Below are 24,023 nucleotides of genomic sequence, written 5' to 3'. Positions count from 1 at the left end.
TTCCGGTTCACCATCCAGGTGGCGTTGCCCTTCTTTTACGCGGGGCGGGACTTGCTACATAACTACTTCCGGGTTGTTGAGTGACCTTGAGCGCTCTTAAGCGAGATGGCGGTTTTCTTAAAGCTGGGTGTCCTCTGCAGTGGCCAAGGAGGCCGAGGTGAGCTGTCTTGACTATCAGAGGTTCCTCTTGCGGCCTAGAGCAGGGAAAGAGAAGGAGTGAGGGCTCGACCACCGGGTGGTGGGACGTCATGGGAGGAAGGGACTTCCTCTTCGGCCCCGGAATCGCCTGCAAGGACGCAGCCCACACCGCTGTAGCCCAAAGGCCCAAGTGTTTACCTGGTGCCCGCTCTCCCCAGCTGGTACTTCCAGCCTCTGGGCTGCGGTGGTGATGCCGTGCTAATGTGAGTGTGGGGGTGGAAGGAGTCAGTTTGATAATCTTTTGAGACGGCGGCAGGCTAACCTGGAGCTTGGCGGGAGCCTCCCGACTGGTTCCCGAGGGCATGACAGCCGTGCACCGCCACCCAGGGCTTCGATAATCATTTTAACCAGGCATTTTGGTTATACAAGGGGCTTAAGAGGCTGGTATACAAACACGAATAAAACGACTTCTGCTCTCAAAGAACTTGGGGGAGGTGCTACAGATAATGTAAAGCAAAACTACTGTGCTATGTACACATTGTTGATATGAGTCCAGAGAAAGTTTGGGGCAATTGTTTTGGAAGGACTAACCTGTCTTGGCCCTGCAGAGAAGTACATTATAATTCGCAACTGAGAGCAGCAAAAGCCGTGGTGAAGGGATACAGTAAGAAGCGTAGTGTGAGATGGAATGAAACAAATAAATACTATGTTGAAAGCCAAAGTGTGAAATTAGCCTAGAAAGGTGAAATGGAACTACATCGCGGAATTTATTTTATTATATTCTGAAGACACAGTCTTTCTTTGTTGCCCAGGTTGGCCATAACCTTGATAGGTTTGCGGTCTAGGTTTAGTTGTTATTGTTTCTTAGGCTGGCCTGAAACTTGTCCTGGTGTGTTCCACCTTACATGGCAGTCTTTTCCTTTTGAATCCAGAACTTCATGCACGATAAGCACATGCCCTTTTGCCAAACTATATACTTTCTGTCTAAATAATTTCGTTTAGTAACAGTGTAGTAGATGGCCTTGATGGAGGAAGAGCTGGTTGGGATGCAAGTCCTGGAGGTGAGATGAGTCACTGTTGTGGTAGACTAGCCTGATGAAGTCCTGAGCTTGGAAGGTACAAGAAAAAGTAGGCAGTCTCAGGAAATGTTGAAGAGGTATGTCAGTAGTATTTGGTGACTTACAGGAGAGAAATCCCTGACTGGCTATTGGCTATTATTGGATTTCTGGAGCAGACATAGGAGTATTAAAAACAATTTCACAGTTGAATGGTTAGGATTGAGGTACATTTCACGGAAGCAAGGAAAGAGAAGGAAGGAAGAAAGAAAGAGCAGGAGGAGCTGGGCTGCAACTCCCTTGGTAGAATGCTTGAGCAGGCCTGTGATTCTAGTGCTTGGGGGTAAGGCAGGAGGATTAGGAAGTTCAAGGTCATGGGCAAGGGAGAGAGAGTGAGGCAAGTTTCTGGAGTCAGAAACCAGCCTGGTCTGCATAGAGTTCCAGGCCAGCCAACATTATAAAGTGAGACCCTGTTTCAAAAAACAAACCCCACCTCCCCCACCCACCAAAAAAGAAAGAAAATATTAAGTTATTTTTGTGTGTATGTATGTATGCAGTTAGCATTCTGGGAACTCATTAATCCTTTGCATATATTGCTTAGTTTTTAGCAGTGTTATGAAGTAAATGCAGTTGTTGACTACTGGTTAGTTTTTGCTACTTGGTACAACTTACAGTCATTTGGAAAGAGGGAATTTGACTGAAGAATTGTCTCCTTCAGATTGGCCTTTGGCCATGTCTGTGAGAAACTGTCTTGATTGATGGTAGATGTGGGAGAGCCCAGCCCGCTGTGGGCAACACTATCCTGGGCACGTGTGCCTTAGCTGAATAAGAAAGCTAGCTGATTGTAAGCCAGGAAGCAGGCCAGGGAGCAGCACTCCTGTGACTTCTGCTTCACTCCCTTCTTGCTTTGATGTCCCTCAGTGATGGACTGTGGCCTGGAAGTGCAAGCTGAAATAAACCCTTTCTTCCCCCAAGTTGATTTTGGCCATGGCATTTGTCACCAAACTAAACATTCTCCTTCTTCAAATGAAGCAAAACCTTAGAGAGCTATTTAACTTTGCTGCTCGTCGACCCATAGCTAATCTGTGATGTAGCTGGGTGGACATCAGTCTGTCTTAACCAAGAGGCAGGATCCAAAAGGGGACAGTAAGGAGTTTAGGAATATAAAATGAGATTTGGTTTTGAAAAGAAGAGCTCAATAGGTGAACTTTCTAAACTACATTGGATCTCTTGAGGGCAAAGACTTTTGTCCTTATCCTTCTTGGTTCATTGCCAATCTTAGTATTGACTGTAGTTAATACTAGTTAAGTAGATGAGTAAAGGAAAGAACAGGAGGCCACCGGTTTTTTAAATACATGAAAGCAATGTGAGTTATTATTAGGGGTCTGTAAATTTTTGTTGTTTTTTAGACAGGGTCTCATGTAATCCCATGCTGACCTCCAACTCCATATGTAGATGAGGATGGCCTTAAATTTCTGCTTCTGCTTGTCATGTAGTGGGGCTATATGTGGTGCTGGAAACAGCCTCATGCATGCCAGGCAAGCAACTGAGCTATATCCCCAGCATAGAATTTTTTTTTTTTTTCTTTTTTGCAATAAAAGTTTGGGACCGGAGAGATGGTTAAGAGCAATGACTCCTTTTCCAGAGAACTGGGTTCTCTTTCCAGTACCCACTTGGTGGCTCTTAACTATAATTCTAGGTCTAGGGGAGGTGTAACTCCAGTTATGGGGAAGGATGTCTGTGGGCACCAGGCATGTACATGGTACATGGACATACATGTAGTCAAGATACTTAGACATGTAAAAATAATTCCTGTAAAATAAAAGTTTACGATTTGAGTGGCATGTTCATGGTGGTTTGCAAAGTCTGTTGGTCGTGCTAGGAAGTGCTTATGATCCCTGTCTTTCCTCCTCAGCTCTGTTGCTGCGAAGCCGGGTGGTCAAACCTGCTTGTGTCTCAGCGTTTCTCCAGGACCAGCCTACCCCAGGATGGCAGGGCACACGGCACATTCACCTCTCACCAAGCCACCTTTGTATGTTCTCTCTGCCGATGCCTTGTGAACAGTTTTATTTTATTTACTGTTTAACAATTTTTAGTATTATTTTAAGTGTGTGGGTGTTTTGCCTGCATGTCTTGTCTGGGTACTTGCTTGCCTGGTACACAGAGTCCAGAAGAGGGTTTTGGGTTCCCGGAACTGAAGTTCCAGACAGTTGTGCACGGTTACTGGTGCTTCAGCCATCTTTATCTAGACTCATCATTATATATTCGGTGGGTCTTGGTGTCTCTCAGGGAGTCTGTGTTGACTGCTTGTTAAATAAAGACCTAGTTTACACTCCTGGGCAGACAGTGCAAACGTGAGTGATGATGCCATTTATATTCACAGAGAATCTTCTGGCCTAACTTCAAAATTTGTTACATTACTGTTAAGAAAACAGCTGTAGGAAGTCTGTTCAGTGTAGCTCAATTACTGTTTTTTTTTATTTGTTTTTTTTTTTTGTTTTGGGTTTTTTTTTTTTTTTTTTTTTTTTTTTTTGTTATTGTTCTGTTTTATTTTGTTTTTGACAATGGAGAGGAGCCAGCTGGGCATGAACTGAATCTTGGATTTATAGCTGGAATTTTTTTTTAGGTTGATTAAAACCATATGGAATTTCCTAGATAAATACTGTTTGGATATTCACATTAGACAATCTGCACATGAATAATAAGTTAATCATATTTCCATTTTTAAAGTCTGGAGAGAGAAATATTTATTTTGTCCTGGCTCGTCTGAAAATTGCTTTGTACTCCAGGTTAGCCTCAGACTTGCCATGTTCTTCCTGAAATCATGGGTTTTTATTTGTCTTTTTGTTGTTTGTGAATTTTGTTTGAGGTAGGTTTCATACTAGCTGACCTAGAACTCAGTCTGTACTACTGCCTTAGCCTCTTTGGGGCTGTCATGCCTGGCTGCTGAAATCGGTATTTGTAAAGTGTCTTGGTTTTTAAGTTTTACTTTTCAATCCTCCCCAGTTCTTTAGTCTGCCACTTAAGAATTAGAGAGATTTGAGCTGTTGGGTTTTTTCTTCCTTTTAAAACCTTTTTGTTTTTGATTCTGGATTTCTTTTGTTAGTAGCAGACTGGTTCAGGAGTACATGGGACTGAAGAAAGTTTTCTAAAGTTGTATACATAGGTCTTGCTGTATATGCCCATGTGCATTTTTCTGTGTAGGAACTCCATCCTTTTGTAGGTTCTCTTAGAAATGCTTAGAGTTCCCAGATGGTGGTGGCACACACCTTTAATCCCAGCACTTGGGAGGCAGAGTCGGATGGGTCTCTGTGAGTTTGAGGACAGCCAGGGCTTCACAGTGAAACCCTGTCCTGAAGAAACAAACACAACAAAAAGTGAGGGCAGATTAAGGAAGTCCATGAATGCCTGAATAAAAGAATAACAGATATTCATTTGGGGAATACTCATACAGTGAAGGTAAGAAGCCACTGTGGTTGGTTGTTGTCCCTGGAGGTTCAAGATGCTGTGATCAGGTCTCAGACCACCCAGGAGAGCGGGAGAGAGACACTTCCTCTTCTTTACAAGTCTGCACACTGAAGCCACACCCTAAGACCGGTACCAAGTGTAAACAAATTCCTACTACAGGAAAGAAAAAAGAAAAAGAAATGCTTAGAGCCTGTGTTGTTTTTCCCTTGTCTAAAAAAAGCCTTTGTGTTTCATTGGTTTAGCACTGAATTGTAAAGGGGCAGAAGGACTATAACCTTAAAAGGTATTCTTGGACCCATGCTTCTCTTTCATTTGCCTGGTTTAAGTTGTTTTTAGAACATAACTACATTTTCTCCAAGACTAGACAGTTATTGTTGTTGTTGTTATTATTATTATTTAGTCTTATTATTTTAAAGAGGTCCGTTAGTGATCACTAAATTACATTCATGATATGCTTGTTTGCCTGAAGTCCAAGACTGCCTTAATTCTACACATATGTAGCCTGCCTTCTTGCCTTTTAGAAAGTGTGTCTTGTGCTCAGAGATACGAAGGATATGCTTGCTGTCTGATTCTGTGTTCAAGATGGGTCTGCCAAGTATACTTTTTACTATCCTGACAGTTTTAGTAATCATGGGATTGGTTGAAGTGTTTGTCCTTCCTCAACTCTGAGAATCTCTTTTTTGTAGCTGGTTCCAAGGCTGCATCTCTCCACTGGACTAGCGAGAGGGTTGTCAGTGTTTTGCTCCTGGGCCTGCTTCCAGCTGGGTACCTGAATCCCTGCTCTGTGGTGGACTACTCCCTGGCTGCAGCCCTCACCCTGCATGGTCACTGGCAAGTACAACAGCCCTTCCCCATTGTCTGATTGTTCTGTTTGCTGCAAGCCTGTCTGTTTATGAAGAAAATGTTGACTGAAGTTCTCAAGACTTTGGGAAAACTTAAAAACATACAAACAACTACCAACGGCCAAATAAATCTGGGTATGTGGGTAGTTCATTAATATTTAAGTTTTTTGAGTCAGAGTACCCTAAGCTGGCCTTAAACTTTAAGTTGTCGTGACTCAGGCTCACCTGCTGGGATTACTTATGTGTCCTTCTGTCTTAGCTACTTTTCCATTGCTGTGAAGAGACACTATGACCAAGACTTTATTTGGGACTCACAGTTTCAGACGGTGAGTCCATGACTGGCATGTGGGGAGCCTGGCAGCTGGCTGGCAAGTATGGCTCTGGAGCCAGAGCTGAGAGCTCACATCCTCATCCATAAGTAGGAGGCACAGAGAGAGCCCTGGGAATGGTGAGAGTCTTTTGAAACCTCCAAGGCACCCCCAGTGACACTTCCAGCAAGGCCACACCTCCTAGGCCTCCCCAAAGAGTTCCACCAAGTAGTCAAAGGCCAGTGGAGGCTGTCTCATTCAAACCACCCAAACCACCGGCACCACCACTGCTCCCACACAAACACACACCCACTCGTCTCATTTCCAGCTGCCCCTTTCAGGCACACTGGCTTTCTTACTACTCCTCAGATGTGCTGGGGACCCTCCACTCTCTTCTTGTTCTGTGCGAAACTTTTACTAGTTATGTGCTTGCTTGGCTTGTCCCCCATCTTAAGATATTGAACATTGTACTCTCAGCAAAGTCTTCCCTAACCACTTACTCGGTTCTCACATTTGTCATCTTTTACTTAGGAACACTTGCTACTTCTGTTTACTATTTTTGTGCATTTGTCCCTTCCTGGCCTTCCTTTCTATAATGAAGTGCAGACAGAGCTTGTCAGGTAGCTCAGTTGTTACAGTGTTTGTCTAGCATTTGTGAAGCCCTGTTTTCTCTCCCCACCATTCCAGGCTTGGTGGTACTTGCCTGTAATCTAGCACCAAGGAGGAGGGGTCAAAAGGATCAGAGGTTCAAAGTCATCATTAGCAATATAGCAAATTTGAGGTCATAGCAAGATCTCATTACAAAAAAAAAAAAAAAAAAAAAAAACTGTAACAGCAAAAAAGAAAACAAAATGTACTTGCATTAAAACTTATACAATAATGTCATAGCACATCACTTAAATTAGTTAAAAGTGAAAACCATCCATGTGGCCAAAATAGAATATAGAGTATTATTCAGCCACATAAAGGAATGGAGTACTAAGGTGTGCTTCAATGTGGATGAATGTTGAAAGCAAAACTATGCTGAATAAAGAAGTATGACCCAAAGGACATAGCTAAGTCCTGCATGGTCTTATTTCTATGAAATGCCAGAATAGGCAAATCTATAGAGACAAGTCAGTGAGTGATTGGGTAGTGAATGGGCTAATAGCTAGTGCTTCTTTTTATGTGTGTGGAATGTTCTAGAATTGGTAGTTCACAACTTTGACTGCACTAAAAAACCGAATTGAATGCTGTTAAAAAGGTGCAATTTGCTGGACATGGTGGCCCATGCCTTTAATCTCAGCACTCGGGAGATAGAGGTAGGTGGATCCCTGGGTTCAACCTGGTCTAGAGAGTAAATTCCAGGACAGCCAGAGCTACACAGAAAAACTGTCTTGAAGAAAAAAAAGTAAAAGAAAGAACTGCTGTAGAAATAGTAAAGTTGGGTCACTTATTTAGGATACTTCTGCTTAAAATCAGGTGAGTGTTTTTTGGGGCACTCTGCAGTCTACACCTGCTTTATTATGGTTTTTACTTGACTCACAGGCTCCAGCCTCATTAACTTACTGTTCCATTATCCTTAGCATTCATGACATGTTCTGCCAACAATACCTGCTTAGTAAACTCTACATGAGTGAAGATACTGTAGAACATTTGTTTTAGTTAGAAATGAAGAGGAGAGTTTATTATTTGTTTTTGGTTTTTCAAGACAAGGTTTTGTAATGAGTAAGGTTTTTCGTCCTGCCGCCGCGCCAGCCCCAATTAACACACTGAGACTCTGTATTAGATATTATTCTGTTGGCCAAGTACTTGTTTCTTATCGGCTAGCTCTGTCTTAATTATTAACCCATTTCTATGTATTTCCACGTGGTCTTACCGAGAGCGGAGGAATGGCGGTTCTGTTCTCTCCAGACTCTCCATCTTGACTCCTCCTTACTACTTCCTCTTCCTCCTTGTCTCCTAGTCCCTCCTATCCTCCTTTCCTATTGGCCAACAGTGCTTTATTTATTAACCAGTATGAGAAACATATACATAATGGCATCTCCCATCATCTCCTCTTTTCTGTCTAAATAAAAAGAAGGGTTTTAAGCTTAACATAGCAAAATATATCACATAACAGTTATCAAATAAGAATCACAGTTAACATTATTTAGTTCATTAACATTTAGCAAGATTTGAAGAAAATATTCCATTATCTATTTTATCTTTGTGAGTTAAAGTCCTATATGTAATTTATCTTTAAGCTTAATTAAGGAAAACTATAACCATAACTATCTGTCTTCAACTCCATCAAAGACCACAGAAGGATAGTATATAAACTCTAGAAATGACAGAGACACTTTGCCTTGTCAGTCACCTGAAGTTCTTCTGTAATCTTCCATCTTCAGCCCATAGGCCATAGTGCGTCTGGCAGACTCTTCAGCAAAGCAGGAAACTTTAAACTGTCTTTTTGTATTGGCAGTTTATCAGTCACTTTCCTCTGTGTCCTGCAGACTGTCTGGCAGATTCTTCCATTAAGCAGGAATTCTATAGCAATGTCCATCTTGAATCAGCAATCACTTTTCTGTGGGTCCTGCATGTCCAATTTATACATCACAAAGTCAAACAGTCCAGACAAGAGCAGTATCTTGTCCAAATGGCTAGTCTTGCCATATTGGAAGCAAACTCCAAAACGAGTTTCTTCAATGTCCATCTTCCTTTCTGGTGCAGGTGGTATTGCCAAGAGCAATTATGTCTCACTGTCACGAAAACCCTAAACCATTTTAAATGCCATATTCTGTAGGTCTTTGAAAGGTTTGAAGAATGCCTATCTATCTCAGATACATCTCTGTGTATCTTGAAAACCTAGCTAACTTAACTCTAAGCTTTGACTATCATAGATAATTATCTATAATCTGTACTACATTATACAATACATTTCTGAATGAATTATATAAACACAATACCTAAACAAAAGGAGAAATATACACATCACAAAATTGACCTTAAATTGTATCAATAAATGAAAATCTATTCCAAAACAAAGTATTCATATCTATACCATAATCCCCTTTTTACCTTTAAAACATTATTGGTTGTGATCATTAACCATTTATAACCAACCCCATTTAAATGAAAACAAACATTTATAAACAATATTTGGGAATTTGGGCGTCGTTCTTTCCAAACTACTTTCTGCTGGTAAAGGGCGCTGTCATGGGGGAATACTAAGAAGATGCAGAAATCCTGGTTGTAGTCTGCGAGTTACTTTGGCTTGTTATCTCAAAATATAGAAATAATTCCACCTGTAAAAGTGGCTACACAGAATCTCTGGAGGAAGCAAACAGTTATTGGAGTTACAGATAAAGACTTTGTGTTTTGAGACTGACTTTTTGGGTGAGTGGGTCATGGCTTGCCTGTCTGGCCTCTAACTGCCCTGTGCTGTGATTTTCTTTTCTTTAGGGGCCTAGGACAAGTGGTGACTGACTACGTTCATGGGGATGCAACACAGAAGGCTGTCAAGGCAGGCCTCTTGGCCGTCTCCGCTTTGACCTTTGCTGGGCTTTGCTATTTCAACTACCACGATGTGGGCATCTGCAGAGCAGTTGCCATGCTGTGGAAGCTCTGACCTCTGCGATGCGACACCCTAGATTGTATGCCTCATTGCCTTGCTCTGTCGATGCCATTGAACTCCCAGTGAGGAGGGCGTGAAGGAGAAGTCCATTGATGGACAGAATTTCTTCTAATTACATGGTTATTTTCAGAATTCATTTGTTGAGGAAAAGCTTTGTGAGGAGTTAGGTTCAACTAGTCCTGAGTCTTGAGTTCCATATAGACTCACGGTATGACTACACATTTCATGAGCTTGGGTTGCCTTTAACTACCGATGCTTGAGCAGAGCTCTGCTTATTCCTGCTCGAATAAGGGGAGACATCACTACTTGTACTGGGAGGGAGGACTGTTCATTCAGTCATGAGTCATATACTTCGCATGAAATTGGAAAGTATTCCATTTGGAACCTTCCACTCTGTTCAGTTGACACCAGCTGTTGGTGGCTCTGAGTCTAAGGAAGCTGAATTTAGAGATGTTCACTTTAGGGAGTTCTCCTTTGTAAGTGGGTTGAAATATGACAGATTCCAGACAGGCTCACTCTCAGATAAGTGTCACTTGTGCAGGAATAAGCTGTCCACAAAGGCTGGGTAATAAAGTGTTTTCCCACCATGGGGATTCCTAATGACAAATTATACTCTGAGAAAGCAAAATTTTTAAATAAAATATTATACACTGAATATACATTGTACTTTTTATGTGCTAATATTTCTAGTGTCTGGATTTTTGGTTAGCCATTTGTTTGTTTAAGATAGAGTCTTAGAGGCCAAATTGGATCTGGAACTCTTTATAGGTAGAACAGGCTGGCCTTGAATTTGTAGGAGAACAGGGTGCCCTCAAACTTGTAGCAGTCTCTGCCTCTCAAGTGCTGGCATTAGAGCTGTCAAGTGCTAGGGTTATAGTTGTGAACCACAAAACTCACATGTTTTAATTTGAGATGGTATCTTAGTGTGTTGTCCAGGCCAGCATCCAAATCCTAGTCTCAAGCCATTCTGTCTGGTCTCCTGAGTTGTATATTGCTATGCCTGGCTCTAGTTTTTAGTCATTAAAACTGTTATGTCCCAGTCTCAGGAGGCAGAGGCAGGCAGATCTCTGAGTTTGAGGCCAGCCTGGTCTACAGAATGAGTTCCAGGATAGTCACGGCTGTTACACAGAAAAACCCTGTCTTGAAAGAAACCAAAAACCAAACCAATATAAAAAACCTTTTATGCATTGGGCAGTGTGTTACACACCTTTAATCCCAGCACTTGGAAGGTAGAGGCAGGTGGAACTCTGAGTTTGAGGCCAGCCTGATCTTCCGAGCAAGTTCCAGGATAGCCAGGGATACATAAAGAAACCCTGTCTTGACACCTTCCCCAAAAGAAAAACAACAAAAAAATACTGTTGTGCCAGGTATGGTGGTACATGCCTCTAATTCCAGCCTTCTGGGAGGCAGAGGGAAGAGGGTTGGTGTGAGTTTGAGGCCAACGTCAACCTCAGCAAGCTTATACATAGTGAAATTGTTACTTAACAACACCACTCCCCCAATTAAACCTCCAAGTAATTAAAACTAAGTGTTGCATCCACAGTTCTGAATCAGCTGAGTTTTAACTTGTGAGGCTTAGCAAATGTGTAATTCACATAGAATGCAACAGTACAGAAAGGGCTCATGTGATAGGCAGGAAGAGGCAGTTAAGTATGACTAAAATATGAAGATTGAGTATTAAGTGTTAGAACTATCTTAGTGCTAGGGTGTTCTGTGAGTGCCAAGCCTTCTAAACCCCATGTTCTAGCTGCATGGACTTGAAGGCTTGATAATTATTAACACATTTCACTCCCTGGGGACTTGAGGGGCAGCAAGGCTGGGATGTGTTTAAATGGAAGGGCCATCTGATTTCCAGGGACCATTTGCAGTATGTGTCAGTACGTTAGGTGACACGATTGCATGGTCAGCAATACCTTGAACAGTAGGGTAGGAAACGGGAAAACTGGTATGAAGTGGGGCTGGTGAGATGGCTTGGTGGGTAAAAGCAGCTGCTCCCAAGCCTGAGAGAGCCTGAGAAAACGACTCCCATTGTCCTATGACCTCTGCAGAGGTTCTGTGATATACATGAACCTCCCCTTTCAAAAAAAGAAAAAGAAAATAGAATTAAAAATCAGGGGTGGAAGAGAATGCTCTATCCATGAGCATATTTAACTGCTAACCATGACAACCTGAATTTGTGCATCAGGCAGCGGGGTGGAGGGAGAAATGACCCTTTGTTATCCCTCAAATGGCTTGAGCACATACAGACAGATAATAAATGTAGTGGTAATAACAAACTAAGAAGGCAGAGTTCAAGCACGGTTGTGAAAAGCCTGCCAGCTGCCTCCATCTTGTTTCCCAATGGCCAGCCTTCTGTGACCAGATTCAAAATGAGCCCGCAATGGCCTTGTAGTCTGTGCTCAGGCTCCACAGTGACCAGCTGGAAGGTTAAAGGTAATCCAATGGCAGGGCTTCAAAAGGTCCACAAAGTTGAAAAAGCAAACTGGCAACAGTAAATTCAACAAGCTGTGCCTTCCTGATACAAAGCTCAAAGGAAAGCTGATGGTGGTCATGCTGTTAGTGATGCCTCCCTGCCACAAAGCTGAAGGGATTGTGGCAGTCACCCATGGTAATGATGCCTTCTCAGGCATATGCAGAGTGACTGACTACAAGGCAAGCCTAAGAAGAACTCTTGAGCACATACTTATTTTGTGTGTGTTTGCATGCAGGGTGGCCATACTCCAGTGACGGTCAGAAGGTGTCCTGCTGGAGTCAGCTTTTCTCACTGAGTGAGTGTTGGGGACCCAACTCAGGTCATCGGGTGCAGCATCGAGTACTGTCACCTGCTGAGCCATCTCTCTGTCTCTAAACCATATCTTTTTTTTTCAAACTTTTTTAAAAATAGGAAATAGAATCTTTTCTCATATAATACATCCCAACCAGTTTCCCTTTCCTCCACTCCTCCTAGCCACCACCATCTCCCCTCTCCCCCCCAGATCCAACAGGACAAAGCAAGGTAAAATAAGGCAGGTGAAAGCCCTCATCAAGGTTTGATAAGGTAATCCAATAGGAAAAGAATCTCAAGAGCAGGCAAGAGTCAGAGATACACTAGGTCCCACTTTTAGGAGTCTCAAAAACACCAAGCTAAGAGCCATAACATATATGCAGAGAACGTGGTACAATTATTTCTTGTTATTTTGTGTGTGTGAGTTTTGCTTGAATGTGTATATGCATGCAAGCCCTCTCTCTCAAGGGCAGTGCCCATGGAAGCCAGAAGAGGGCACCAGATTCTCTCTCTCTCTCTCTCTCTCTCTCTCTCTCTCTCTCCCTCTCTCATGTGTTATCTGTGTTATCACTTGCTGGCAAAGGAAACTACCTACTGTGGTGGGTGCTCTGTCCTTCAATTACTTGGTCCTCTTGTTTTGCACCTCTATCTGTTGTCTGTTGTAAAGAATGATGCGGTGAGTAGTCTTGAGTAATGTCTCTCTGTCTTGTGGTGAACATAGTGTTTCATCTTTGTCCTTGACCTCTATATGTGTGGAATTTATTGAATTTTACTTCTGTTGCTTGTGTGTATGTATGGGGGGGGGATGTCGGGGAGCATGTTCGTGCACATGTAGACACCAGAGTACGAGGCTGGGTCTTTTGCTTTGTCACTTTGCTCTTCACCTTATTTTCTGAGACAGGGTTTCACTGAATTAGAAACTTAAAACCATTTTGGCTAGGCTAGCTGCCAGGTGAGCTCATAGGATCCTTCCCCTAGTGCTGTAGTTACTGCCATGTACTGCTGTGCCTAGCATTTACATGGGCCTGGGGATTTGAACTCAGGTTCTCTTGCTTTAACAGCAAGTGGTCTTACATACTAAACCACATTTCTAGGCCCTGAGTTTGATTTTTGAAATTTCTGTTTGAGACGGATCACGTTACATATAGATCAGGCTGGCTTTGAACTCACTGTGTAGCCCAGGTTGACCTCAAACTCCCCCTAGGTCCTCTTGCCTCAGTGCCTTGAGTGCAGGGATTGCAGCCATGTGTCGCCAGTTTTGACTCTTTATGATATATTTTCCTTCGCTCCTTGTGTCACAGCTGCTTCACCTTTTATCTTAGCTTGTATTTTAACTATTACTGAGTTTATGTCCTCAGATACTGTGAATACAGAAGGATAGGAGGGGCTTAACTAAAGCATTTACCTAAGTTGTTCTATTATTGTAAAAGCTCTGGAGTCAGATATTGGGATAAAAACCTGATTGATGAAGAGAGCAGCGGAGAAGCAACCAGCTGACCCTCAGTCTGCGCTTCCCAGATTGAAAGGCCTGTAAATCTCTAAGCCCCTCCCTGATCTTGCTCCTAACCTATCATACCCTGGTTCCTCCAAAATCTCTATGGCTAATTCCAGCCAGCTAGTCATTGTCTCCACCCCCTGATTCAAGGTTAACTTTATTAACAGTCTCAATGTCACAGTATGATAAAATATCCCATAACAACCACTGGGATGGCTCTTGCAGAGAACCTGGATTCGATCCCATCCACCCACACAGTGACTCACAACTTCAAGGGGGATCAGACTCTCTTTTTTGGCCTTCCTGGGTATTACACACACACACACACACACACACACACACACACACACACACGCACGCAGACAAAACATCTATACACATAACAGTCTTTTAAAGAAGTAAGTGACACTTTTTATAGCCTTTATCAGCTCTATTTCTGGTTTGAATATTCTCCTAAAGAGATGGGTGTGACTGATGATTTGACACTTGGGCTACGACTCAGCTCTATTGGTGACCCTGTATATTGGCTACACATTTCTTCTCCCTCAGACTGTCACTGTTCCTTTCCCTTCAGGCTTTTACAGCAGGCCTACATGCTTTTTCATACTATTTCTCCTTCTTTTTCTTCCTGTTCCTCTTCCCCCTTTTACTCCTCATTCTTTTTAATATTTAATGCCACTTAGAAGCTTGCAGAATTCAATAAATTTCTATTTAGCTCCTTTTGTTTCATGTAATAAATTTAGTCAGTGAAACTTGTGGCATTATCTTCAGTGACATAGCCACTTGTGAGTTACTCAGGCACCAGTCGACCCTACATGAAGCCCACAGGAGCAACCCAGTGGGTGGAAAATTGAAAAAAAATACTGAGAAGACAGGGGATGGGCTCCTCTACAATTACACACACACACACACACACACACGCACACACACACACACACACACACACACGTGTTGTAACTAACACTTAAGAGCAGCCTTAACAGGATGTGGTGGCACATGCCCTATAACCCCTGAAGTTGGGAGACAGAGACAGGAAAACTACGAGTTTGGGTCCAGCTGGCACTACATAGTGAGACCCTGTCTCATCAAAAAAGATGAAGTAGAAGAGAAGGAACCTTTTTTCTGGCTATTTTGTAATTTTAGCATTGTCCAAAGTGAAAATGGATTCTGGTGGCATTAAGTGTTTGTTTGCCTTTTTTCTTCTTCAAGATGGGGTTTCTCTGTATAGCCCTGGCTGTCCTGGAACTCCTTTTGTAGACTAGACTGTCCTCAAATCACAGAGATCTTCCTGCCTCTGCCTCCTGAGGGCTGGAATTAAAGGCATGTGCCCAACATCTAGTCTCTGTTGACATTGCTATACTATGTCCTGATCAATAGCGTCTTAAATAGAGAAATGAGTCAGCATCGCACATGAAGCTTATGAAAGAATATTAGTCACAGGAGAGTGGAGCTGTCTGATGTGAACACAGCTTTCTCTCTGGGTCATTCCCATGACATTGGGAATCCCCAAACTGTTGCTCAATTTGGCAGCTACAGACTGAGCAGAGGCAAGGCTGGCACTGAGCCAGCTGCAGCAGTCAGGGCCAGGTGCTCCATTCCGTTTGGAACTTTCCTCTTCATGCTGTCTCCAGTATGAATGACAAGGGATGTTGTGAGAGCCGACTGTAAAGGAAAAGTGATAAAGACAAGGACCCAGAGATGGGGCAAAACTCTTCCGGGGAGATGATTTGGAATGAATTTAATTCTAATATGGAGGTGATTTGGAACGAATTTAGTTCTAATTTGGAGGTGATTTGGAATTAATTAGTTCTGTGCTCTTAAACAAAAGGGGCAGAGTTGAGACTGAATTGTCAGTAGAACTAGTTAGTAATAATCTGTGTCAAAAGTTCCTGAGTACATTCAGGGTTCTCTACTGAATGTACACAATGAATCAATCAATCTCTTTCTTTCTGTCTCTACACACACACACACACACACACACAGGCACACAGGATTTTTTTTTTTTTTAGAATGACTTACAGGCTGTGGTCTAGCTAATCCACCAATGTCTCGATATAAATGGGCAGTCCAAGAGTCTAGAAGTTCACAAGGTTAGATGAGTCAGCTTATCTTCATTACAGATGGAATCCCAAAGAAGTAGGCTATAATGCCAGTGAAGGAATGGATTTTATAGCAAGGCAAGAACAAGTAGGCCAAGAGCAAAGCTACCTTCTTCCATGTTCTTAATGGGCTTCCAGCAGAGGGTATGGCCCAGACCAAAGTTGTGTCTTCATGCCTTCAGATCTGAGTAAAGACACGAGTCTTCCTGCCTCATTCGGATGGAAACTGTGTGTCTTCTCACCTCAAAGGTCCAGACTAGAAGTAGATTCACCACTTCAAAAACAAGCAAAGAAATCTCTCACAGGTGTGTTCTCCGTTTCTGGATTGTAGTTTATTCCAGATGTTGACAAGTTGACAACTAAAAATAGCCACCACAGAGACCATTTCTAAAGCGTTAACTTACACTGGGTGGGCGTGGTTTTATGTGCTTGTGCATGCAGGCTGAGGCAGGAGGATCCCTGGCCTGAATAGTGAGTTCAAGGTCAGCCTGATTTCTTAAAAATATTTGCCTTGCAAATGTGAGGACTGGAGTTTGAATCGCCAGAACCCACGTGACCTGCCTATAGTTCTAGCCTTGGAAGGCTGAAATGGGATTTCCTGGGCAAGCTGGCTTGTAAAACTAGCCATATTGGTGAGCTCTGGGTTTGATTGAGAGACCCTACCTCTCTATACAGGATGGTTCCTGACATATACATGTCAGGACTTCCAAATACATGTACAAACACATGCACATGCATCCACATACTTGTGTGCCTACACACATGCAAACACACATATGAACACTACACATAGACACCAAATCTGGGGAAAAAATCAATCACTCCTTTTCAATGTAAAGAGGATTAAACTTTACTTTCAAAATGGGGTTGAGGGTGTTCATATTTCTTCAGGAGCCCTTATGCCCAGCAGCATAGAACAATGGGTATTCTATATGTTGAGAAGGAAAAGGCAGACATTTGACAGACAAGATTGAGCTCCCCAGTTTGTCTGATCTTAGTGGTCTGACCATGGGACAAGGACATAGGCTTCAAGTACAAGGGTCAGAATTTGAGCATTGGAAATAAAAAAGATTTTTTTTCCTGATAAGCCAGGCATGGTGGCTCACACTTTCAATCCTAGCATTCAGGAGGTAGAGGCAGGCAGATCATTGGGAGTTGAAGGCTAGCCTGGTATACATTACAAGTTATAGGCCAACCAAGGCTAAAAAGTGAAACCCTGTCTCAACAATAACACACACACACACACACACACACACACACACACACACGAGAGAGAGAGAGAGAGAGAGAGAGAGAGAGAGAGAGAGAGAGAGAGACAGACAGAGAGGGAGTGTGTTAGTTTATGGGAGTAGTAATAACAAGCAGCCTTCAGGTTCCTACCTTGAGTTCCTACCCTGACTTCCCTCATTAATGGATTGTGGTCTGGAAGTTTAGGCAAATACACCCCTCCAACCCCTGTTGTTTTTGTTGGAGTGTTGTATCATAGCAACAGAATGAAACTAGAATACTCAGAAAAGTTAGGATGAGCCATGGATGATAAATGTCAAGACCTTTTAATTGAGAATTAATTATGATTCATCTCAGGAATGTGTAAAGTGGGTTGTATCTGCCAGCTAAGATGTTTTTCATTTATTTTATTTTCATTTGATTCAGTGGTGGGCCCACATTTGTGTAGTGGTCAGAGGATAGCTTGTGGGACTCTCCTCCCGTCATGGAGCTCCTGGGGATGGAACTCGGCTTGTTAGGCCTGGTGGCAAGTGCTTTTACCCTCAGAGCTGTTTATCCCTGACCAAAAATTTTGGCTTTAATTTTTTTCCTTTATTTTTATTTTATGTGTTTGGGTGTTTTGGCTGGATGTCATGTCTGTGCATCATGTGTGCAGTGCCCAGGGAGCTCAGAAGAGGACGTCATATCTGCCGGTACTGGAGCAGATATGAATCAAACCCAGGTCCTGTGGAAAAGCAGCCAGTGTTAACTGCTGAGTCATCTCTTCAGTCCCAAGATTCTGTTTGTAATTGTATTTCCCCAACATATATGCATACTATAACCCACAAAAAAATCTGTGAAAAAAGAACTGATCTCCAAGTCTTTCGAGGGAGCTGACTTCTGAGTGAGGTCCTCACTTTACTACAGACCTCCATCATCTTCACACCCTCACTCCCACTTTCTCAGATCACCTCTCCCTCTCTTGTGTACTTAAATGATAACTTTTCAAATGAGATAAAGGTTATGACCTTTATGCAAACATGAAAATGAACACATAGTTGGACTGGGCATGGTGGCACATGCCTGTAATTCTAAAAGCTGGCAGACTGAGGTAGGTGGGTCAGAAGTTCAAAATCTGATCAGCAAGATGGCTCAATAGGTAAAGGTGCTTGTTGCCAATCCTGATAACCCGAGTTCAGCCCCCAGGATCCACGTGGTGGAGGGAGAGAAAATTTACCCTTAAAAGTTTACCCTCTGACTTCCACATATGAGTCACGGTGGGTATGCCATCACAAGTGCATGTGAGCACATACTCACACACAAACTCACTACTATTAACACTAATAAATACTAATACTGCTACTACTATTAATAAAAGGATATAGTACAGCTGGGTGTTGGTGGCATACACCTTTAGTCCTGGCACTCCGGAAGCAGAGACAGGCAGATCTCTGGGTGTTCGAAGCCAGCCTGGTTTACAGAACTAGTTCCAGGACAAGCTCCAAAGCAATACAGAGAAATCCTGTCTCAAAAAAATAATAATAATAAATAAATAAATAAATTAAGAAAATAAAAAAAGGATATAGTGCATTAAGTTTTACACTTAATCTTCAGGCTGCTTTTTTTGTTTGTTTGTTTTTTGTTTTTTTGTTTTTTTCTTCAAGCAACTTGTGTGCAACTTCCTGAGACTAGCCTGTCATTGGAAACTGAGTTGGGAATTTGATTTGTGGGCATCTGTGTAGTAAATGTCGCATTGCTTGGCATACAGTAGGCATTTGATATGGGCAAGTTTGACCCCTTGCTTAGGTTCAGTTATCCATATGAAGGTGCTAGGGAAGAAGGTGGCACCTTTCCAGTCCCTTACTGGAAGACTGGGGTGTGCAGGGTTATCAAGGTGAAAGAGGAATGCTGACCAGGCACGGCCCACGTGTTGGCTCTGCACATTGTGTGCAGCCTGCACTTGTGACCTCGCTGCTCGTGGGTCAGACAGTATTGGCACTGTTTGCTATAGTAAATCTTTAACCACGAAAGATTCTGAGGCTACCAGCCACTGATAAATGACAAAGCCTAGGTGGCAGGTGACGCCTTCTGCCCCTCCAACACAGAAAAATCTAGGCTCTTGACTAAGGTCCTCGAGAATTCAGAGATTTGGAGGCTTGCAAATTTTTAAATTGTATTTTATTTATTTATTTATTTATTGTGTATATTTTCAGAGGACGGCTTGAAGGAGTTGGTTCTTTTCCTCCAGTGTGTGGGTTCTGAGGGTCAAACTCAGGTCCCAGGCACTGAAACAAGCTGCCATCTCACTAGCTCCCTATTTTTCTTTTTTCAAGAAAGTTTTCCTCCATCCCAGGTTAGCTCTGTGCTTGCTATGTAGTTAAGGGTGAATTTGAACCTCTGATTGCCCTTCCTTCATTCCCCCACCATGTGCCTGTTCACTCTGTACTTGACCAACAGTCCAGCCTTGGAATATTAGAGGACCCAAATGACCTGTAATTCTGAGACCAGTGGTGTGGAATTACAGGCTCTGCAGGCTCAGTCACCTCTTGAAAAAGCAGGTCTGGGCAGAGGTGGAGAGGATCCAATGAAAGCTTCCCTGTTGAGTTCTGGGGATGAGGGGAGGTTGACCTCCCTCACTGCATTTATGAGACACAAAAACACAGGGACCCATATGCTGTTTTCTGAGTAGAGCCCCAGTGTAAGAGAAATGGTTGGATGGCAGCTAAGACCTGACCTTCCTCAGTGCAGTCCTGCAGAGTCCAGAAAGCCAGGACGTTCAGTGTTCTCAGAAGCATTTCCAAGGCCGCCTGGATTAGTTAGAAGCCCCCAGTAACAGCTATAGAGGATCCCTTTAAGGCTGATAGTGTTAAAGGATCAGAGGCAGAAGTGCTTCTATCAGGCACTGGCTCCTCTTTCTTCCCTCTGTTGGCTTCTCCTAAGGCTGGCTTTTTTCTTACTAGCAGTACAGAATGATTTAATATTAAGCAAATAATGACTACATCAGCCCCTGGCCTCACCCATGCCTATTCAGAAAGGAATTTCTCTTCTCTCAACCATGGAAAAGCACTCAGTCTTGATTTGGACCAACATCCTTCATTCACTCACCCTCAAAGGACCGCTGTGAGTAAGGAAATGCAATCAAGGCAAAGACAGGATAATGTCCAAGTGAATGGAACTGTGCCAGGGGCTCTGGGAGGCAAGAGAGTGGCTGTGTCAACCACCACCAATGGCCTAAGCAACCAGCATATATAGGGAGGGAGGCACAACAGATCCTAGAGCAGTGATCAAGAATGTCCGTCCACCATGCAGGTGGAGACAGCCAAACTTCTAAAAGTGCTTCATGGACAGGAGTGAGACTCTGCTAAGTAGCAGCAGATTTGTGAGCAGCTGGCCAGAGACCACAAGGGAATGATGTCTTAGCATATGCCTCAGTGTGTTGATAATAATAGAGCCCCAAGTTCCCTACCCATCCCATCCCTGATACCTTGGTATTACCCCACAGAACTTAGATACAACCCTGGACAAAAGGAACACCCTAAAAAAAAAAATCTAAAAACTAGTCTCCACTACTTTCAGAATGGCAAGAACCAGAGAAGTAATTAAAACATAGAAACTATTGTGTTCCTTCCCTGCAGCCTATGGTTTAGGCCTTTGCTGTGTTAATTAGCCCTCTGATCTACACAGATACCTTCCAATGAGTCCCTTGTTCATAAGCCACGAAGGAAGAATCCCTCTTCACACGAGTCTCAGGTAAATTTCTTGTTTTAGAGACGTGACGTGTTTTCAGTTCACCCTGCACTTTGTTTTTATTCTTACCCATGAACTTTTAGAAGACCTGAGCTTTTGCCCTGATATATATATATATATGTATATATATATATATATTTAAATTTTAATTGAGTCTTTTTTTTCACAGAGTCTCATGTAGCCAAAATTTGCTTAAATATTTGCTATAATAGTCAAGAATGACCTTAAATTTTTTATCCTTTTGTTTTCCCCCCAGAGTTCTGGGATTACAAGAGTGTATCACAATGGTTAGTTTTATACAGTGCTGGGGATCCAACCTAGTGGTTTGTATAAACTTCCATTGATTAGCTGCATCCTAACCTCCTGCTTGAATGTTTGCTTATGGTCTTAATCTTTTTTAATATTTATTTTTAGTGTGTGTGTGTGCGTGCGTGTGCGTGCGTGCGTGCGTGCGTGCATGCGTGTGTGTGTGTGTGTGTGTGTGTGTGTGTGTGTGTACAGGTGCACAGAGAGGTCAGAAGTGGGTACTGGATGCCCTGGAACTGGACTTACCAGATGTGGGTACTGAGAACTAAACTCAGATCCTCTGGAAGAGCAGGAAGCAGTGTTAACTTTGGAGTCATCTCTCCAGCGCCTGATACTAAACACCTTGTGGGACTGGAGAGAGAGTTCAGCACTTAAGAGTTCTTCTGGTTCTTGTCTTATCAGGTGGCTCACAACTGCCTGTGACTCCTGCTCCAGAGGGTCTGACTCCCTCCTCTGGTCTCCTTTGGAACTGCATTCACATGTGTATTAAAAATACATTGTGTTCAGAGTGTGCCCTCTGAGAGCTTCCTGAAAAAAAAAATCCTCATTTTTTTTTTTTTAAATCAGAAAGCTACATCAAAGTGAACTGATGATTCTGAAAGCACCTTGCAGACTGTCCTTCAGTGCAAGAGCCTGTGATGGCTGTTCTTGGTTGTCAACTTGACTACATCTGGAATTAACAAAAACCCAAAAACCCAAGTGGCTGGGAACACCTGTGAGGAAATTTTTATGCAATCATTTGAAGTGGGAAAGACATACATATTTTGAGATGAGAAGACATACCTTAATCCAGATCTTTTGCGTTAGGAAGATCTACCTTTAATCTGGGTCATACCTTCTAGTGGCAGCTTATATAAAAGACATGGAAGAAGGAAGCTTGCTGTCTTTGGCCTGCTCACCCTCACTCTAGCCTGTAAGTCCATTTCTTCACTGGCATTAGAGTCTACTTCTTTGGGATTGTGTGTGTAGTAAAGACTAGATGAGACATCCAGCATTGTGGATTGAACAACTTCTGGATTCTTGGACTGCTTGGACCACAGCCTATCAGCCACTCTAATAAAGTCATGTGTGAGTGTGTGTGTGTGTGTGTGTGTGTGTGTTGTATATGCAAATGTTTATTCTATCAGTTTTGTTCCTCTAGAGGATGTGACTACTACAGAACACAAAAAAGAAAGCATTCCAAAGGATGGGGAGAAAATAATGGGGGTGGGGACAAGGAGAGGGAAATGCCTCCATTGTAGATCTGCTTTAGGCAGGTTGAGCCTCATGGTCTCTTTTCAGAGTCTATGTCATTTCTTGCTTTTAGTTTCTAGTTTTCAGACCTGAGCTCTGTAGAATACACTGCATTTATATCCAGACCCCAAAACCAAACTAAACCAAACCAAACAAACAAACAAACAAACAAACAAAAAAAAAAACACCAGTCCACCATGAGAGTGAGAGGCCTAGCCATGAACCAACACCTCAAACACCACTGGAGAGAAAAATATAAAATCAAAGGCCAATTTTTGAACCTGTTTGAAGCTGTGACTACAGCCTAGCCAGCTGTGTAGGTTTTGAACAACTGCTGGTACATTAACAAGACTTCTAATTGTAAGTAGCTATTTTCTATGCACTAGGTTAAATTAGAATTCTCTTGTACAGTACAATCAAGGCTTTGAAATTTGGAAAAAACTAACGAGGAAAATGGAATAGGCGTTTATGAGCTAACTTTAAGCTCTAAAGTTAAACTATAACTTTTCAAGTTTTAACTTTTAAGTTGTAAAACCCACGTGTTGAGAGAAGATAGGAAGAACAAAAAAAAAAAAAAGGCAACACATATCTTAGAGCCAGGAAAAAGAGCAGAAGGCAATGAAATGCTGTTCCTTCTGAGGAGAAAGGAGTCTGCAGGAAGAGAAACAAAGTGTCGTGTGGGGGCGGGTGGGTAGCACATGTGGGAGGGAAGGGCCTCATGTCTGAGCTATGATGTATGAGTGACAAGCTGAGGTGGAAGTGAGTGGTGGACACTTGGAGAAGCATTAAACACTCTAGTGCCGTGTGCCACCAAGACCTTTATTTAGCTCATGTGAGGTATACAGCCACCCCATGGGAGAGGTGCTTCTATTGTTTCCTTTGTAGATAGCTGGCCATTGAGTCAGGATAGCCATGTATATCTCATGTTCATTTTGATTCCTAGGTTATGGGACAAGATTCAAAAGTGAGGTTGTCTGATCCTGAAATCCAGTCTCTGTCACAACACTCTACCACACTATTTAAGCATCAGCCACCAGGAGTCAGAAGAGAAGGAAGACAGAACAAAACTTCCCAGAAAACAGAAGGTGCCTGCACATAAACCCTGCACTGGGGGTGTCAGGGCAGGAGGAATGAATTCAAGGCCTTAGGGAGCTTGGTCTCAAGGGAATGATAGAAAGAAAGCAAACAGGGGAGAATTCAGTCCTTCAGTTTCCTAACTCTACAGACTGGGGAGCCTTGGCCAGGGATGATAAAATAAAGTTGTTGCCGTATGTAGTCTGTGCTTAGATTTTATTTTTAAGTGTGTGTGAGCATGCACACACGTGTCTGAGTGTGGGTGCCTATGGAGACCAGAAGAAGGTGTCAGGGCTGCTGGAGCTGGGGTCATAGTCAGTGTGAACTGCCTAATAATGTTCATTTGCTTAAACCTTTCACAGAGAAATAAAAATTATAACGGCTGATAGACACATAATGTAGCCAGCAAGATGACTCAAACAGATAAAGACACTTGTTATGCAAGCCTGTTGATCCCATTTGATTGCTAGAACCTGGAACCTGAAACCCACACAAAGACGGAAGGATAGAAGTGACACCACTCTCTCAGTGTGGCATGTGCATACCCCATCGTATACACATGAGTCCTCTGGAAGAGTAGCAAGTGCTCTTAATCACTGTGCCATCTCTCCACCTCATAGGTGCTGTGTTAAAAAAAAATCCTATAATTATTATCATACTTCAGTGACATGTTGAAGCCATTGTCACAAGAAT

General features: G+C 42.7%; 1 protein-coding gene across 1 annotated transcript; it reads left to right on the top strand.

The window, feature by feature from the left end:
* The first annotated feature begins 2 nt into the window (after positions 1–2).
* Positions 3–10,077, top strand: Sdhd (succinate dehydrogenase complex subunit D). Its single transcript, XM_051197424.1, has 4 exons — positions 3–157; positions 3,109–3,225; positions 5,348–5,492; positions 9,235–10,077. Exons 1-4 carry the CDS (start codon positions 106–108, stop codon positions 9,398–9,400), a joined length of 480 nt encoding a protein of 159 aa, XP_051053381.1. The 5' UTR covers positions 3–105; the 3' UTR covers positions 9,401–10,077.
* Positions 10,078–24,023: the final 13,946 nt, after the last annotated feature.

This window comes from Phodopus roborovskii, unplaced genomic scaffold (assembly GCF_943737965.1).
Source record: "Phodopus roborovskii unplaced genomic scaffold, PHOROB, whole genome shotgun sequence".
Taxonomy (NCBI): domain Eukaryota; kingdom Metazoa; phylum Chordata; class Mammalia; order Rodentia; family Cricetidae; genus Phodopus; species Phodopus roborovskii.
Note: the sequence above shows the minus strand (reverse complement) of the source record. Positions and strands in the feature narration are given on the sequence as shown.